General features: G+C 38.4%; 1 protein-coding gene across 1 annotated transcript; it reads right to left on the minus strand.

Annotated features, from left to right (window-relative positions):
* Positions 1 to 6,602: 6,602 nt before the first annotated feature.
* LOC145779086 (proton-transporting V-type ATPase complex assembly regulator TMEM9-like) lies at positions 6,603 to 18,979 on the minus strand. The gene is made up of 5 exons (XM_082590657.1): positions 18,821 to 18,979; positions 13,446 to 13,598; positions 11,169 to 11,324; positions 10,946 to 11,068; positions 6,603 to 9,982 (listed from the first exon to the last, which is right to left on the minus strand). Exons 1-4 carry the CDS (start codon positions 18,977 to 18,979, stop codon positions 10,952 to 10,954), a joined length of 585 nt encoding a protein of 194 aa, XP_082446783.1. The 3' UTR covers positions 6,603 to 9,982; positions 10,946 to 10,951.
* Positions 18,980 to 19,529: the final 550 nt, after the last annotated feature.

Genomic DNA, 19,529 nt, shown 5'->3' on the forward strand with positions numbered 1-19,529 from the left:
GTTGTCACAAAATTTCTGCTCATGCTTTATGATTAAAATATGACAGAAACCAATAAAAAATGGTTTTAATACAGGCTGAACGAATAAACAAATAACTTATGCGAAATGCAAAGAAATTGATTTACAACATATTGGTAAAAAGTTTATGCCCATTGTCAAAAGCAATAAAAATGTCATCTTGAGAATTATGTGTCACTATCGAATATATGTGTGTATCATTTATCTAATTTTCAACAACCATGCGTAGGCTACATCTCTACTTGCATGTCTTATCTGTTTGGTATGATGAAAAGAGCAGGCTTAAAGCAAATGAATGGTATCTTTCCTGATCAGTTATGATCATATCTTAGTTTGCCAGACCATTTTTTAGTTTAGTTATAAAACCTGATTTTGCCCAAAATTCAATGGCATTCCTCATAATTTCTGCTGTGGTGACAAATTTATTAACCTTCACTGCTTGTAACTGAAAACTATGCCTTCCATTGAAAACTCGTAGTTATACGTTTGGGTTATCACATGGAAATCGTGCTGTGACAACACGCCCTACTTTGCCCTATAACAAAAACGTACAGTGTGCATCCAATAAGAAAGTGCGAAAGACCGTAGCCCTGAAGGCGTAGGAGGTCGTCGAGCCTGCACTTTTTCAAATGTGAAATATTTGCATTTAAAAATCCTTTCGCTCTAGAACACGTTTTGACATTCGAGTTGGCTCCAAGCTATGTTGGGGCAAAATGTCATTTTTTTCCCTTTGATGGCCACATGGCCTATCAAACTGAAAACAATAGACATTTCTCCGTTTTGATTGAAGTAGAACTTTGGCCTCGCTGTTAAACATGGATCCAGCATGTAAGCTATTTACCCTTTGGGATAACTTGGTTGATTTAAGTTTATCTGTTAACTTTATGCAGTTCGTTGAGGTATGTTCGTTGTTGAAAATATTGTTTTTTTTTAGTTGGAGTGTAGGGCATTAAATTAAAGCACGTCTGTTGCGTTTATCTTAAGTGATTGAGAGTGCAAAGCGAGAAGATTCGTAATAACGGAATTGCATCTTTTTTCTTGTTTTTTTTTATGGGGGATATTTGAGCTAGTCACTCCTGGTAGCCACTTTAACGTACCGTAACAGCTTTTGTAAGAGCTTGTAAGGCATGAACCAATCAGAACATGCTTTAAGTGGCTACCATAGAATTGTGTCCATTCTAGCACTCAGCCATAGAGTTGATCCGTGCTTTGAAGGTTGTTTGGTAAGTTTACGTTTTTTCTCTGTTCTACAGTATCTCTAACTTCCATTTACGTAATGACGTCACAAGCAACGCAGCTTCTGAATGTTTCATGCTTTACACGCGCTTACAAAAGTTGTTATGCTAAAATGGCTGCCGTCACTTCCCCCCTGGATTTGGTGCCCGCCTTAACTGACGTTCTCTCTCTCTTGTTGGTTTCATCGCGTTCGAGCCGGATTGGTTTGTTCCATTGGACCCGAGCTAAGTAGTGTTAAGTTAATTGTAAATATTGTAATGGTTGAATACTACTTTTATATCATCGCAGTGGCCATAAGCATACTCACATAGTCACATCCCTCACTGTCGCCGTCCATTTGTAGGCGTCGTTCGATTGCGACATGCTTTGTTGTTTATCGTTTTAGCCACGGTTAGTGGGGACTTGTTTATTCTTAAAATAAGAGCTTCGATAGAGAGTTTGTCTTGTTGAACCTTAGGCATACGAAGCCGAGTAACGTGATCAAGTTTAACATCTTCAAGTTTATTACATATAGATGTAGTTGATGTATGTATATTATTCCTGAAGAGGACATCTTGTGATGTCGAAAACGTTCGATACTTAATTTGTTGCGTAATTTTGTGTTTCTATATGTAATAAACTTGAAGATGTTAAACTTGATCACGTTACTCGGCTTCGTATGCGTATGCCTAAGGTTCTTAAAATAAGGTTACACTCCGAATCGTCATTGCTGGTGCCTCAATTTCTCACCAGCGTGTTACACGACTGTAGGCCTAGTGCAGGCGCGGATCTATGGGAGGAGCCAAGGGGCCCGGGCCCCCCCCGAAATTTTGTGAGAAATTGTTGAATGGTTTGATATGCTTCTAAACAGCTGATATTAGTGTCACAGCCGACTTAACTTATCCCGGGGAGGGGAGGATTATTTTTTGTTATTGTTAAGGTTGAAATTATCCATCGATTATACATTTTAATAGCAACATTTGTTGGAGCTGGCTCAGCTGAAACCGACGCTGAGTGAAACTTGAATTGTTTTATAGTTTTTAGTCTTCATCATAATTTCAATCAATTACCGTAGGCTATATGTCTGCAAACATACAAATAGCCAATTGGTCATGGACACTGCATACAGAGTTTTAAACCAAATTTCAAGTTTACTTTGCATGCTTAGCAATTTTTATTCCAGCAAAATTTATTGATGAACATGGCTGTTTTAATGTCTATTTTATAGCATATCGTATATGTCGTAGTATCATTGTTCACAGTGGCGTAGCCAAGGGGGGTTGGGGGTTACAACCCGCCCTTTAGCACGCGTGTGACGTCACGACATACTAGGTTCTAAAAATTCCCTACTTTTTCAATACTAAATTAAAAAAATTTCCAACCTGATTTTGACCTAAATTGCGCATTAACAGTGCTTAATCAATGAAAATTTATGTGCTGTATTATTTCCAAACACAATCATGCACAGGTTTAAAATTGTATATCCGGGCTCTATTACATTCGAACCAGTATGTAAAATAATAATAATGTAGGCTACAGTAGAAGATTCCTGTTTGAAGAAAAACTCTTTTTTTTTCAAAAGACTTGAACTGAAATCAGTTTGGATAAACTGTCACATTTATACTAAAATTGCAATTCAAAGCCTCATTCCATCGGACATGGCAACCTGCCATAAGCCAAACTAAAACAATTAAAAATTACACTACTGACAAAATGAAGTAAGTGAAAAGAACACTGAACACTGTCTTTGTGATTCTGAACACTTAATCACAAAGACATTGTACAGTAAATAAGATTTATGAATGATATTGTTTTTGTTGTTGTGTCATAATAGTAGGTTTTAGTAGTGAAAGGCCACCGTGGTTGAGGACTGAGGTATTGTGGTCTTGGTCGCAGATATTGCCTGCATTAACGATGTCTCTTACCGCTATTATCACCTAGCCAACCTGACATCATTGTTTTATGCGGCCGCTAATCGACTTCAACGATCATGGAATGTTACGTAATAAGAACGATTATACACGCAAAAATAAAAAATAAATCGATTGCTTAAAGGGATACTAAAGGAAAAACCTGACTTGGCGATTTTCCACGTTCTTTGTGTTTAACATGCTACCATAAAACGATTTTCAATAAAACTTTGCCCCATTGCGGTCTGACCACCATTGCGCGCGTGCTTTTGTCAGAGCCTTCAAAACGAGATTGGCCCTGAGCAGCAAAGCGTGCGACTGTACAGTTACGTCACTAAAGACTATAGCAATCAGCTAATCGCGCAATAATTGTTACTGCGGGCGATTTGACTGTAGGCTAAATGTACATCAAAACAACACATTTCAACATCAAAACATCAGACAGTTTGCTCAAAACATCAGATGTGGTAACGTGGCTTTTGTTATTGCTGTCTTTAGTGACGTATTCTCGAGCAGTGTTTGCACTTTTTAGTTATTTTGAAAAAAATGCAAATAAATGAAACATTGGACTTTGGGCCTTGCCAGTGCCATTGAAAACAAATTTTTTTCGGTAATTTTTTTTTAAATGTATTCTTGAATGTTCAGTTTACTCATTTTAATGCTTAATTCCCGTTTGAAATTTTCATTTAGTATGCCTTTAAATCAGCTCTTTTGTCTCGTGAGCTTTGCGCATTGCTCAACAAGTGTATAAAGTTTAGAATTGACAAGAAATCATTAAATTTGAAACTGAAGTTTGAATCACGGCAAATAAACGTATTCAAAACTTTTACTTCAGCCGACGCTGTTTCACACTCAGTAATCTTGGTCGGCAATAATTTTGCCACAGCAAAAATAATGCGTTAATTTTGAAGGCTGCCGAGCTGGAAACAGCTTGTGCCGTGCATAAGTCGAACCTGCTTTTTGAGGTGAAAACCACTTGCAAAAATCTCGAACTACACTCGAGTATATACGGTAATAAGCAAAATTTTGAATGTTAGGCTACAAAACAAAAATCGCCCGAGGCTAAATTTTCATGTCAAGTAAAATATTTCTGCTTCTGCTGAAGTGCCCCACAATTAAATAAGTCACGCCATGGTTACGCTACGCCACTGTCTGTACAGTATAACTCCTGCTGCAAGTAGGCTAACCACAGTTCACCTAAACTGCTTAGTGGATGGACAACGGAGAATGACCGGTATTTAAAGCGCAGATGAACAAGAAAAAGAACAGTTCCCAAACTTTATTGAAAAGCTGCATGTTGCGCCACAACATTGTTCTTTGTAATACCGCTTTGAAGGAGGATTACGAGTATGAACAAAAGAATAACTTTTAAACTTCATTTTGAATTGAAAAGACATGACGTTATGTCTTCCATCCTTACTTATCATATATTATTTCATTACGTAATGTCTTGTAGGGAATAAATTGAAAATCAGTATGCTCATTCAAAATGAAAGCAATGGGACTACGAATCCTCACTAAACCAATCTATAAATGGTCTTGTTGCACCAAAGAGGACAACCTTATCTTTTACTGATCTCCGGAGCTGACGTAAACCTTAAAAATCATATCGACTTATTCTTGGTGCCCCCTTATCGAAAATTGTTCTTTTCTAATACCGCTTTGAAGGTGGATTACGACTATGAACAAAAGAATACATTTTAAGCTTCAATTTGTATTCTTCTTCGTTTGAACCTTCTTCGCCACTCCAGGGGTCGAGGGGCTCTGGCTTTTACCACCCTTGGGCAGTGGCGGCGACGCGGTCTAGATGTTTGGGCAGGTGTCGAGCAGCCATTGAATTGATTCGTCATCCAATTCGCGCAGACCACGCACACCATTTGGCGCATGGTAGATGGCGCAGTTACAGATGGTGTGGTCTACGGTTTGTTCCTCCATGCCACTCTCACAGATCGCGGATGGAGCCATCCCCCATTTGTGCATGTTGAAGCGGAATAGTCCGACGCCAGTACGCAGGCGGTTGAGCCGCACTCAGGCCTTCCTTGGCAAATGCATTCCGGTTGGATGGTGGCTGGTGTCGGAGATGAAACTTTGAATTCTTGAGGAGTTCTTCTTCCACTCCAAGCTCCATTGGTGGTCCGCCCAGGTAGCCGCACTGATGGATTGGTCTTCAGCAGTTTTCATCAGGAATTGTACGGCACGTACAAATGGGTGTCTCGAAAAAATTTGTATTGAAAATACATGACGTAACGACTTCCAACCGCATCACATATTTTTTCATTACGTAATGTCTTATAAGAATGAATTGAAAACGAGTCTATTCAGAAAAATGAGAGCAACGGGACCACGAATCCTCACTGAACCAATCAGTAAAAGGTCTTGTCGTGTCTAATGATTTCTGGAGTTGACGTAAACCTTAAAAAAATATGGACTTATTCTTGATAAGGGATTTGACTACATATTATTAATTAATGGATATTTTGTTCCACTGAACTTCAAAGTCAAAACGTATTTGTTTACCACAACCAAACCACTTGTGACGATCGAATTTGTTAATGTATTATTCGATAAAATGTTTAGGTGATGTCACGTCATTATGCTGATTTGAAATATAATTTCATTCATGACGTCGTATGGATGAAAAACTTTTACAAGTTTTATACTCTGCTGAGATTAAAAAAGAAAGATAAATGATAAATATTGGAGAAATTGAGTCTCCCTTACAACTTAAGAATCGAACAACGCAAAACTGCTGAAACAAAACGTTTTATTAGAGTGAAAGAATCACTGCAAGCAACCAATGCCAAAAGCTGCGCTCAAGAAGTCATGGGAGTGTGAGGTATTAAAAATTCAACAGGTTGTTATTTTTCTACATCAATGTGACGTCAGTTACTACTTTAAAAAATCTATATCTTTGCTTCAGTAAAAAATCCGCAGCAAGCGCCTTTTTTACATGTTTAGTATCGACCAAATTTTGCCGATACCGATACTTAAACAATGGCCGATATCACCGATACCGATATATCGGATTTTTTATCTACAATACTTTTTCAATACCACGAGGGAGGTTTCACAAAATTCCCGACCTTTTCCCGGTCTGGAAAACGGGTTTCCAAATTCCCTACTTTCCCGACTGCGTGGGAACCCTGTTAACATCTGCGATTGCTTGTCGCTCAGTAGGCCATAAAGCAATTTCAATTAGTGATCATTTGACTTAGGATGTTACAAACAGGCTTTTTGTTGTTCCCTTGCCGAATTTCATTAACAGTATCAAAACCTTGTCATTGCTTTGAGCTATCAGTCTTGGCAACCGAACCAACTTCTTTGTGTGCCATGGCTGCTCCAGGCTTAGGCGTCCATACAACGCTCTTTCCATTTATACGGGTATCTGACTGTATGAAACATCGTTGTGGTTGTAACATGGAGAGAACCAACGTGAGCATCTTCAAAAACAAACAGAGATCGAGTGTCACATTGTATTTAAGGCAAAAACAATCATGATCAGTTCGATAAACAATTTGGTTCAGTTTTCAAAATGTGGTGGTGACAATAAACAACGAGAAACACAATTTTAGAAGAAAATCACGACTAAGGGAACTAGTCTTTCTAGACTTAACATCGATGAATGTTTTTCGCACAAGGTAGATTCAAAACTTTATGATGCATAAAATGACGCGCTGCTCTCTTGGTGATGCTGAAGCGCTGAATTTCGACGTATGAGCACAACCAAATATAAACATTTCAAACAAGATGTATCACATACCAAACATACTACAGCTACATACACAACACAATGAATTACATTGATAAAACAAGAGTACTTAATGCTTAGCCCAATGCGAAAGAGCAAATTTACTACATGAAATCACTAATATCAAGAGCATCAAAAACCAAAAGTCAGATAGGATAAAGACCTTCTAGCCCCAGTTCAAAGTGAAGTATATTTGACGATACAGCAGTAATTACATTTACATGTGTAACACGTAGCCTACGTTTGGACATGACGTAGTTTCAGTAAAGCTGAAATTACTGAGACGCCTCCGATGAGATGGCAGACTATATCGTCATCAACGGCATCCTTGATAGTCAGGTCACAATTACCATGATTACTACTCACGATGACAACTTTTAATGAAAATGGCACCTACACAAAATATATATTGATAAACAATAATTCTATTCTATTCGATATTATAGATATTAAAATGTTATACGTTGGTACTGACACTGGAAATCAAACAGACGATTTTGTTTTCAAATGTCATTGTATTTAAGCAAATTGACTTCAGAAAAACCTAAAACATTAAAAGATTTATTCTTCAATCCTCTCTTTCCGAACCATCGTTTAATGAGATGTTATGTGAAAGAATATTCAAGTGCACTCGGTAGCCAAGCAACGCGCATTTGTAAGCGATTTCTGTAAGAAAACATAAATTCCAACACGCCAACACAAGAGAGTTGGCGAAACTAAAAGGTCTAAAAAATAATCACCATCAAAAATCGCAAAATCCTCCTCACAGCTTGGCGGGCTATCAACACGTTTGCAAGGGCAAATAACAAGCATCCTGGTGTTTACATTGACAAGCGTGCACGTCCGTTTTTAGTTTCAAGTATTTATGACTGGATCACATAGGAGACATTAAGACAGAAATCTTGAGCACATAGGTCGATGTTGCTCAAACGCATGTTCAGTGGCGACATCAAACTGTCAGGAACATCTCGCATATGCCATAATGATCTTCCGCAAGATAGAGAAAAAGGTTAATATTTATTGCACTGATAAAATATTTTCCTGCTCTTTGCACCACAAAAGCAGAGCAAGTAGACGAGGCAAGTGTTGATGTGTAATCTCTATATTTGAACACTTTTCTCTTTGTGCAAAGGGGAGACATACACCTGCCAGCTTACATCATACATCTAGACATCGCAACTTCAAACAATCTAAACGGGCACTAAAAACACAAAAAATGTCGTTTGAAAAGTATTTTGATACAAATGTGTATGGCTGGGCCATTGCAAACATGTGGTGGAACGATAAACAAAACAATATCCTGCACTAATTGCGTGGCCTTTCTGTATTAAAAAAAAAACGTTGGTATCAACCAGGGCTGTGAACTCGGGCAAAACACATACGCCTCCGGTTCCAGAGTTACCAGATTTTCTTGGGGTTTCCACATGTTTTTAACATTTCAATTAACAAAATGTTTAGTAACTTTGTGGAAACCCAGTGGATTAGCGTAATGGTATTGATGGTATTGTAAATCAGTGAAGAGCAACGTGGTCCAGGTGGACCACAAGTGGTCCACAGAGAATTTTCTGTGGTCCACGGATAAAATAATTCAAGACACACACACTTTCGGTAAAGTTATTTCCATATTGTTATGGTATTGTACCAATGCTAAGTTATTAGCAATTTAACTCCGTATTCAATGTGCTTGTGACATACCATTGGCTACAGTAAGATTAAGATTGAATCAAACTTTTACTTGTAATTATGACTTAATGTGTGACAAACAGCAAGAATAAGGCAGTCACTGACGTAAAATTTTATGATATTTGGTCAATTGTGAAGAAGGGGTGTTCTTCCCGGCCATCAGCACAAGGGTGATCACTCGCTAGTACAGCGAGCAGCAGTAACGCTTCGCTAACCATAACGGTGTAGCTTCCACGCTAGTCATTAAGACCTCCAATAAACGATAAGTTTCTGGGCAGCCAATTGTAGCATCGAATAGACAGCGATAGACACGTGTTTCTCCCATGAGGCTGGACTCATCAGTATCGCACCGTATTCTTGCCACTTGGGTAAAAGCGGCGGTCGGCGGCGGCTTGCCACAAAGCGGCGGTCGATTACCCAAGTGGCAAGAATACTGTGCGATACTGATGAGCCCAGCCCCATGGGCGAAACACGTGTCTATCGCTGTCTATTCGATGCTACAATCGGCTGCCCAGAAACTTATTTGGTCAATTGTTACTTATAAATATTTGGTTAAATTTATTACTTATAAATATGTTGTTTTTCTAAACTTAAGCCACAATTATAAATCTGATATACAAAAAAAGCTATGGTCCACAGAGATTTCTAAAAAAAGTTTATGGTCCACACTCACAAAAAGGTTGCTCATCACTGTTGTAAATAATGGCTTTTTGGTTTTATCTATCTTTGTGTAAAACTCAAAACGGATTAAAATTTATTTTTCATAAAGGTGAAAAAAGTTTCGAGTGTAAACCGTTCAGGAATTTTTGGTAAGATGAACGATAGTTTGCTTTTTCTCTTATTGTTTGTTTGCTTACACTTAACCTAAGTATTACGCACTTTGAATTCAAGTATTGATATGATTTTGAAATATGGTCCATTCTGGAAGGTGTGATAGAATTTGAAGCGGCGACTTAGAGCGAGACAAACAGACAGAGCAAATACTGAAGTTTAAACGAAAAGAGAACAACAAGATTTCGCAAAAAGATTATAAGTAAAAGTTTCCCTGTTCATCGTTTCGTATTAAGCCAGAGTTAGAGTCGACCTTTACCACCGACTCCAGACACGCTGGTACCAACTCCACTGCCCTGGTATCAACTTTCTACACACAAGACGAACAGACACAGTATAGCCTATATAAAACATATTTCAGTGATGGATAGTGGGTACTATATCCAATGATGGCAGGGCCATCAATGAAAAGTCGTTGCAACAAATTTGCGCGAAATGAAAGCATTAGGAGCGCTATTTGGAGACCACAGGAGACGTCCAGGAATGTTTGGAATAAGTAAATGGAAAAAACTTGAATAAATGAGTTGAACCTTGACAGGTGCAGAGAATCCGAATCGTCGCATATTCTCATCAATATCTGAAGATAGAATACATTAAATTAATAAATTGAATAACAAAGAAATCTATTCCTAGTCAGAGGCACCAGGGGCGCCCACGTCTAAAAACTTAGAAACTTGGACTATTGAGGACGTTGTAAATTTAGTGAGAACAATGGGTCGATCGTCGCGAAAAAGTTAACCATGGTAGCAGATAACTTGGAAGAGCCATGGCTACCTAGAAATACGGCCTGATTTGTTACATTCTGCAGACTTTTGATACCATAATGATCTGAATGAAATTTTCTAAAACCAATATTTTACCGTCTTTTTTACTGTTCTTTCCGGGTGACAAATTGAGTCTCAACATCACCAGGCTTTGAAAAACAACGATAGTTTGATTCAGAAAATGTCAGTCACAGACCGTTAGTCGCTTGCTAACAATCTGATTGAACGTTTTCAACTTCCTTTTCCTCATTTTTACTGCTTCGCTAAGGTAACAAAAGTCTTTATATCATTATGAGCAAGCAAAAAGTAAACAATCTTAGAAAATTTCAATCAGACACTAACAGTAGCAGTAGTCAAAATGTGACAAATCAGGCCGCATCTCCAGGTAGCCATGACAAGATGAAAGATGATGGTTTGGCATCCATATGAGTTTAACAGTTTGAAGGTAAACATAAATTTGACATTTTAATAGTCGATTAGCAAGTACTTTCAAATTATTCTGTAACTTAGTTGTTGACTAAAGTTTAGTTTCCTTACGCAAGTAGGCTGGTAAATGTCTATGGCTTTGAGTGAAAACTAGTCAGAAGGGTTTTTCATAAAATTGTCAAGATTCCAACCCTGTACAGTGTACATCCATATCTACAGTACAATGGATATCTAATCTAATATAGTAAAACTGGGCATCCAAGCAGCAAGTTTACTGTCGCAAAAAGCATACGTATTCGTTTCGCAATGCTAAAAAAGACTGGCACTGTAGTGTCAGGAACACTAGTCACCTTCGGTTACTGTAACATTTCCTGTCGATCGAAAACACTTGACCTCTGCTCCTCAACCTGCCGCTTCCATCGCGACTGGACTTGGTTCACTCTTTGGAGGACCGAGGTGGTGGCTTTGTGGCCCTGGAAGTCAGCATCAGTTATTTCACATGACACAATATTCCTTTCAACTTCCCGTATTAGATTTAAATGAGTCAAAGCATTGACTGGATAAAGCAAGTACCGTTGAAGATGCAGATGTCCGTGACGTCAGCTCAACGTCATCGCCTCTTTGGATACGACGCTTCTTTATGAAAGCAAAGAGGGGATCAAAAAACGTTATGAATACCATGTAAAGAATCAGTGCAGAGATGATGAAGATGAAGAGACAAACGACAACCTAAAAAACAACACCGTAATCATTAAAACCACACGAAATGGTTAAAAACCATCAATACAGTTCACAATTGCATGGAAGCAAGCAACAAAAAAGAAACAAATTTGAAAACAACTACCAGTACTTTTTGGCAGATTTAGTGAATCAAACCTTTTTCCGCTGTTGCAGCGTTTGTGTCACACAGACTGAAGTTTTCTTTTAAAACGACAACATAAATAACAGCAAAACTTGGATGCTACAATATAAAAATTAATATTTAGTACGGTAGTCTTTTGAACAGTGTAATATAAGCATAGTTTCTGAGTCATGATAGTGGTTTTCAGCATGACCAAATCGAAAACCAAGAACGTTGAAAATAAATTTTACCATAGTAACCCCGAAAAGAATAAACTTGTAGAAAAAAAAGGACTTGCATCGACCTGAACGCTTGGCTGCATCCGTAAGCAAGTTGCCTCCATAAGCAAGCTGCCTCCGTAAGCAAGCTGCCTCCGTAAGCAAGATGCCTCCGTAAGCAAGATGCCTCCGTAAGCAAGTTGCCTCCGTAAGCAAGTTGCCTCCGTAAGCAAGCTGCCTCCGTAAGCAGGTTGCCTCCGTAAGCAGGTTGCCTCCGTAAGCAGGTTGCCTCTGTAAGCAGGTTGCCTCCGTAAGCAGGTTGCCTCTGTAAGCAAGATGCCTCCGTAAGCAAGATGCCTCCGTAAGCAAGTTGCCTCCGTAAGCAAGATGCCTCCGTAAGCAGGCTGCCTCTGTAAGCAGGTTGCCTCCGCAAGCAAGTTACCTCTGTAAGCAGGCTGCCTCCGTAAGCAGGTTGCCTCCGTAAGCAAGTTGCCTCCGTAAGCAGGTTGCCTCTGTAAGCAGGTTGCCTCCGTAAGCAGGTTGCCTCCGTAAGCAAGTTGCCTCTGTAAGCAATGTTGCCTCGTAAACAAGCGTGTTATAATTAGGGATGGGCAAAATAGAATACCGAATATAAAATAACCGGTTGTAGAGTCTAACCGGTTTCAAAATGCATATGAAATCGGATAATTGAAACCGCTTTAACGATCCACTTCGTAATAGTCCGTTTGATCGCAACGAATTCGCTGCAGCGAAAGTAGAATTGTTTATCGATTCAGTGCGATGCGGCGTCGGAAAACGCACGAGTTTCATTGTTCGCATTAAAGAGATCTTTCTTGTCAAGCGCTTTGTAGTCCTCACAGTCTTGCGGAAGTGTAGTACGAAACAGCTTAATCCGCTTTTTAGGATTTTTCTCTATTTCGGTACCACAAACCTAAGTTGTTTCTGGTAGAATACAACAGTCGACTTGCCTTCGCTAACATCGTGGGCTCCCACTCTCGTATGCAGGGCAACGTCGACCACAGGGTGTGCGAATTAGCGACCCTCCCTGCTGAAGTACGTACGGGGGCTTTGTCTTAGCTTTTACTGCCGCAGAGCAGGGGGGGGGGGGGCAATTTTTTTTTAGGGGTGGCCGAAAAAATTTAAATGGACAAAATCATTATAATTGTAGCTGTTGCTCGAGAATGTTGGGATTTTGCCAGGGGGGCAACAATTTTTAGGTGGCTGGGTGAGGCCCCCCGGCTGGCTACGGGCCTGTAATACCGTACATGCCAGTACATTGACATGGACGACTTGTTGAGCTGTGGGATTGAAGATGCTGCTTGCAGTAGTGAAGATGAATCAGCAAATTTGGCTTCCCCTGCTTCAGAAATAGATGCATATCTCACGTTGTTGAAAGCATTCACTACATCTCTTCAAAACGCCCTTGTTTGATGGAAAGCAAAACAAAAACCAATTTTCTTGTTTCTGTCAGTTAGTTTCAAAATATTTTTGTGTACCTGCTACATCTGCTTCTTCAGAGAGATGTTTTTCAAGTGCAGGTTTAACTGCCACCAAGTTGAGATCTCGTTTGACTGGTGAAAGTTACACTGCGATAAGCAATTTTTGTGATGTTCATTGTTTTTGTAAAGTCATAAAAATGTGTCGATGGTAAAAACTGTCAATTATTCTAGAATACATATCTGTATTCTATATTCGGTTTCAGTATTCTAGAATATTCTAGAATAGCTAATTATTCTATTTTGCCCATCCCTAGTTATAATTAACAGTTTATTTCATTCACATAGGAAACACCTGCATTGTCTTTGTACTTCTGACTTCATATTTGCATTCACATCTGAGACAGTACGGTTCCAGATCAGTTTCTTTCACGACAGATCCATTAAGAACGGGAACAACAACCGTCAAACAGTTGCAGTCAACACTCAACACACCCCCAGTATAAACCTGTGGACAGGGCCGGATTAAGGGTACTGTAGGCCTAAGGCTGTTTACTAGACAAGGGCCTAATTTTGCATACCAAGCTACAAAAAGTAATAAGCATACATACATGAAAAATTCAAAATATTTATCGCAAAATAACATAAACATAACAGAAAAATGGCTAATGATGACGCGTAATTGGTTTTGGAAACAAACGCAATTTTTTGTGTCGAATTTAAAGCAGATGAAAAAGATTTTGGAAAGAAAGAAATGGATAGAAGGTACCTATGGTTGGTAATACTCTACCTAATGACACTTTAAACCAGGGGTTTTCAACCTTTTTCCCACCGCGACCTACTGACAGCAATTAATGTAGTCTCGCGACCCCCCATAAAAGTATCGCCACATAAAAGTATTCAACAAAAGCATATTTAATGCAAAATTTAACCAAATTTGATTCATGCCGACATCAAGTTATGTTTAGTTTTGCTGTTCCAACGTAAACTTCCAAAACTAAAAAAAATTTTGCGATGTTATTACGGCTTTTATTACATTTCCTCCGCTTGTTATTTCCATTTTCTATCAATCTTAGCTATAGATAATACAAAAAAAAATAATGAGAATAATCTTGGCTACTGTTTCACACTTTCACCGGTTGAATTTATTGCAATCTTTTATGGATTTATTTAAATCAATTTCAGTGAGATGGTTGGTGTTGCATATTTTTAACTAGTTTGTCAATGCGTGCACCTGTTGCTGAAAGAACTTTCAAACAAAATAGCCGACACTAATTTTTTTCAATGCCATTGAAAACGATACTGAGAAATCTATAATTTTGCATAAGATTCTACACAATTTTGCTTTTTTACCATATAGCGTGGTCAGGGGCGCAACTAGGGGGGCTGTCTAGTCGGCATGACAGCCCCATTTAAGATTTGCAACTTCAAGAAGAGGGACGACTAACTAGACTGAGACTTACGTACTACTTAACGTGTGTCCGTTCAAGCTACGTCCTATGCATACCAAACTTGTTTCACGCTCAAGTCGCATAAACCGCAATACAAAATATTAACAGACCGTCATTTATTCACGCAATATGATGTCATAAAAACAAAATGGCTTGGGAAACCGGCTCAGGTTTACGCTTACAACGGCATGAAAAAGAAGCTTTGCAAACAGGGTTGTCAGATTAGTTGCATCCTTCCCTTCCAGATTGCATGTCAGTTTGATTCTAATTATTCTAAAGTTTATTCTAGACATTTCATTTTAAGTCTAGAACAAAATACCATTAAATACGCAGTGTACGTTGTAAATATACAAGTAATGGCAAGAATCTTCCTGTTGAAATGAAAATATCCCTGCGATAAGATGGTGCCAGCACATTTTTTTTATGAAGTTTGTCGCTTTTGTTCGCCCCATTTTTATATCTGTGCCTGCGTACTTGTTGAAAAAGTTTGTCAAATGATTAGCAGTGTTAAACGATGTATCGTAACAAATGAACACAGTAAGTTAAAGAGCAACTGTTTTTTCTTTGTATCATTAGAACTCTTGAAAAATGTACGTAGGGTTGCCTCCTGCTGAGAAACCTTGCCCAGTTTTTGCCCGTTCGTGTAAGAGCTACCTGTAAGTTAATAGCTGTTTATCTGCTAATAAATTTCATACGAATATTACCCTAAAAGTGTTTCCAGAAAGCACTATAATCCATTATTTGAATGTAACTTTGCAAAAATTTTCCGGGGGGCATGACCTCGGACCCCCCTAGAATACGCGTACCTTCGGCACGTTATTACCCTCCACGAGTTTTATTGTTTCCTTTCAATGCCTTGCTCAACCCACCAGGATACGCCACTGCGTAGAGCCATATTCTTCCTACAATAAACTTCATGTAGGCTACTCTTGGATTTTAGAACTTCTTATCTAACTTCTTCGATGCAACAAAATATGAAAATCAATAAATACCGTACTTAACAATAACTACGGTGTAACAACCTCAAAACATAACAGATTAAAACTAGTAAACTTAACATACATGGAAATATAACCCAGTGTTAGTGTGCGGAAAGTCCTGTCAGCTAACTGGGTTGCGTCACATTTCTCACAGACAGGCGTTCGCGCCAGAGAACGTGCAATTTAGCAACAAAGTTTCAAACAAAGTGCAGAAAGTTACCCGCACGCGTTGCAGCTACTAAATGCAATGAAAAAAAAGACAATTACCGAAACAATCTAGACTTGTCTAAACAATCCCAATTTGCTTCTAAAAATTATTCCAGATTCCAGACATTTTTTTTCCCTACTAGACAGTTCGTTTTGATTCCAGATCTGGAATCAATTATTCCAAACTGACAACCCTGTTTGCAAAGCCATCATTTTAACAAGTTCTCATTCTCAGGTTCAATCGTTTTCTTCTTCTTGCCTTTGTTCTCTCCAAACAACACACGCGCGCACACACGCGTAAGGGACTTCTGTTAATCACATGCAGAAACGGATTGGCATGCACGACGCACGTGACTTGCAGGTGTTTTGCGGACGGCGGAGCATTTTTTCAATTTTTATTTTTTTCCTTTCTCCGTATTATTTCCGAATCCAATTACCCGATAAAAAGCGGTTTTTAGATTCGATTCTGGATGGATTCGAATCTTAAGGATTCGAAATTCTACTTTGGGCATCCCTACTTAGGATGCAACCTTATTAACCCACAAAACGAAACTGCAGCTGGCTTTAGGCTAGTCTGATTTGTAATCTTCGTATGGTCGCAACTTCACACATTCTTAAACCAATTTTATAATTTTGGTATCAAAAAGACGGCAATTAAACTTTCTTTACAATCTTGGCCCTAAGCTTGTGTGGACTACTTTTTAAAATGTGGGCTTGGAGAGCAAACAATTTGCTGCCTACTTTTGAAAGAGCGGGAAACATTTTTGAGAGAGTAGCAAGCGCGGACAGAGCGAAAACGGTCGCTTCGCACGTCACAGAATTGGATCATTGCGCTGTCAAATTACACTAGGCTAATATTCTAACAATCTAACTGTGATATATCCACTTCTACAAATAATTGTTAGTTTTCTCTCTCGTTGCCGACCCCCTTTGATTTTTTTCTAGTTGCGCCGCTGAGCGTGGTTATACTAGTTAACTTTAGTCTGCACAAAGCAACGTACAAGAACTTGGTGAAAAATATCGAATGCTTTCCTATAGTTAAAGCCTTTTGCAACGTCTGAAAGCTTAAATGATACAATAACCTCAAGCAGAGGAATGGTCGATTGTGGAAAAAACACAGTTTTTAATCTTTTCTGGCAAAAAGGATTGAAAAGAATACATTGGAATTTCAAGCGCCTCTCCGAAAAACGGCTCGTGACCCTCACAGGGATCGCGACCCCAAGGTTGAAAACCCCTGCTCTAAACTCAATTTCGGTAAAAAGTGGCGTCTACGTGGTTTTGGAAATGGGCTCTTCATAGTTATGTGTTGACTCAACTCGGTCACTCGTTTTTAAGCTAAGCAAAAACTGTACTGTACTGGATCTGTAACACTATCAGCCTTACAAAAATTTAACTTTAACAAAAATTGAGGGCCGAATTTTTCCAGGGCCTAAGGCTATAGCCTTATTAGCCTAATGGTTAATCCGGCCCTGCCTGTGGATAGAGTTGATTTTGTTCAAGGTAAAAGATAATGACTGAGTTAGAAAGCTTGATCACTATACTGCTAGTTTTCAAGTGGGATTCTTCTGTCTATGACATCAGAACAAAATATTGCCCAGCTATAGTATTCAGGCTACCGGTACCATGCCAATTTTAAGTAGGCTATGAATGCCACATAAACGGTTTATTATACTTCAAGTGACATATCAACACAACATTCAATCAGCTGGGAATAACAATAAAAATTGCAACAAATTATGGATGTATGGTGCACAATGAACTGAAACTTGGCTATGACACAAATGTAATAGGTAGGCCTACTCTAAAAAATGCACAAGCACTTCACAGTAACCTACTTCACATGATGCCAGGCCTAGATTTTGATGTAACACGGTTGAAAGAATCGTTCAATAAACACTCAGCTTATGCATTGTGAACTACTACTATACGGAAAAGTCCGTTTCGGAGATATCCAAATTCGGAGACATTTTTTGGAAATTTTGGATAAATGACCAAAAAGTTGCAGAAAAAAATATCCCTGCTGTCAAACAGCGTTTCATGCTTAACATGGTGTCAATTAAAATAGAATTGTCTGTATTAGCCTTAGCTATAAATAATGTAGCTAGACATACCACAAGGTATCAGCTAATTTAAATCTACTTCACTATGAAACAATTACAACATAAACCATTTCGTTTGCATGGGCATGGGAAGGTAAACACAAACAACACCTACTTAAATGATCTCTACAAAATTTCTGAATCAATGTTTCTAAAACCGGGGGACACGAAGGTAGTAAGCTGTTGCCCTAGTATGCTACTGCATTGTATAAGTCCTGACCAGAAATGTTGGTGACACCTTGCCTTGTGTTACGACTATTGACTGGTAACGTAATCTAGTTTTGACCTTAGTTTCCAGTGCTTATTCTTGCAGTTTAGTCCATGGTCTGGTAACAATGGCTGCTTGTGACGTTTTTGCACATGCAAGTGTGAAGACACAAGGTCAGAACAAACGTAACTGTGAACATGAAATGCGATGTGCAATTGTGCATTGTCTTCAACAAGCCACGAATTAAACTGCTGGCTTCAAAACAGCAGTTCCATCCTTCTCATTAAGCCTAATACGATTAAAAGTAGATACTGATGCACTTAATTTTTGATTTGCGTACGATAGAAAATAAATTTTGCTTGTTTTAAAACCCAAAACATGTAAAATTTTTGTAGTATGACTTTGATTAATAAACGAGAAACAGGGGGCACAAAGTTTTGAAAATGGTGTCAAGGAGGTTCTGGTTCAGCCAAAGAAAATGTAAAATCACTACTCTACATAAACAGAAGCCGTTGCTGGAGCTTCCAAGAGAGCACCAAATCAGTCGTCTATGAATCGGGATATCTCCGATAGTCCCAGAGTCGATATCAAACACATGTCATATATATATCAAAGACAGGCAAGACACAACAATACCACAGGGTTGAGCATTACAACAGTATATATTGTTGTGTCTTGCCTGTCTTTGGTATAAAAAAGCAAACTCTCTCCCGAAACTATATTGTCATATATATATACTAGAAAAAAATTACAGTTAAAAAAATGCTTCAAAGAATACAGTTTACCTGAGCAGAAAAGTTGTATTTGGGGTAAGATAAACATGTACACTTGCATCGTAAGTCTTCATATTGTGCATTACTGATATCAATATACATCAAAATAACGTAGAATAAGAGGATGGTTGTGAACAACTTAGATGGATTCCATGTGTATGTTGCAAGCATCTTTCTTTGACATAAACAAACTTTTGTTTGAATAAACCTAGGTACCTAGCATCTACCTACACTCTGCAATTATATATATATAATATATCCATTTACAGATGAAATCGGTCAATTGCATTGCTTAAACTTCTCAATCGTTTTTTTGAGTAAACCACCATTAATTGTACATAATACCACTTCAAGAAATAAATCAAATAATTGCATCAGGATTTCCTTCTCCCTGGCATATTTTATTCATTTAATCGTTTCCAGCCATATGTTTAGTAGCAAAGAAAATGAGTCCCATGCCAAACATTTATCAGTTAGCAAAAGAAGAATAGTTCTTGTTTCGTTATTTTAGCATATTTGTCTGTGAAGTTTAGCTAACAGAGTAAACCTTAATCTGGGTAGCTAGCTAAGTACTACAACATTGTTTCTGATGCAATCCAACAAGAGAAATATACAGGGTCACGCAGCTAAATTGGGACTTTTTTATTTTTGCATAATTTACTTTTTTATTTCTCTAATCAAATTAAAAGATCTCCAAACAGAATTTTTTTTTTCATTTTAA

This window comes from Aplidium turbinatum, chromosome 10 (genome assembly GCF_918807975.1).
Source record: "Aplidium turbinatum chromosome 10, kaAplTurb1.1, whole genome shotgun sequence".
NCBI lineage: Eukaryota > Metazoa > Chordata > Ascidiacea > Aplousobranchia > Polyclinidae > Aplidium > Aplidium turbinatum.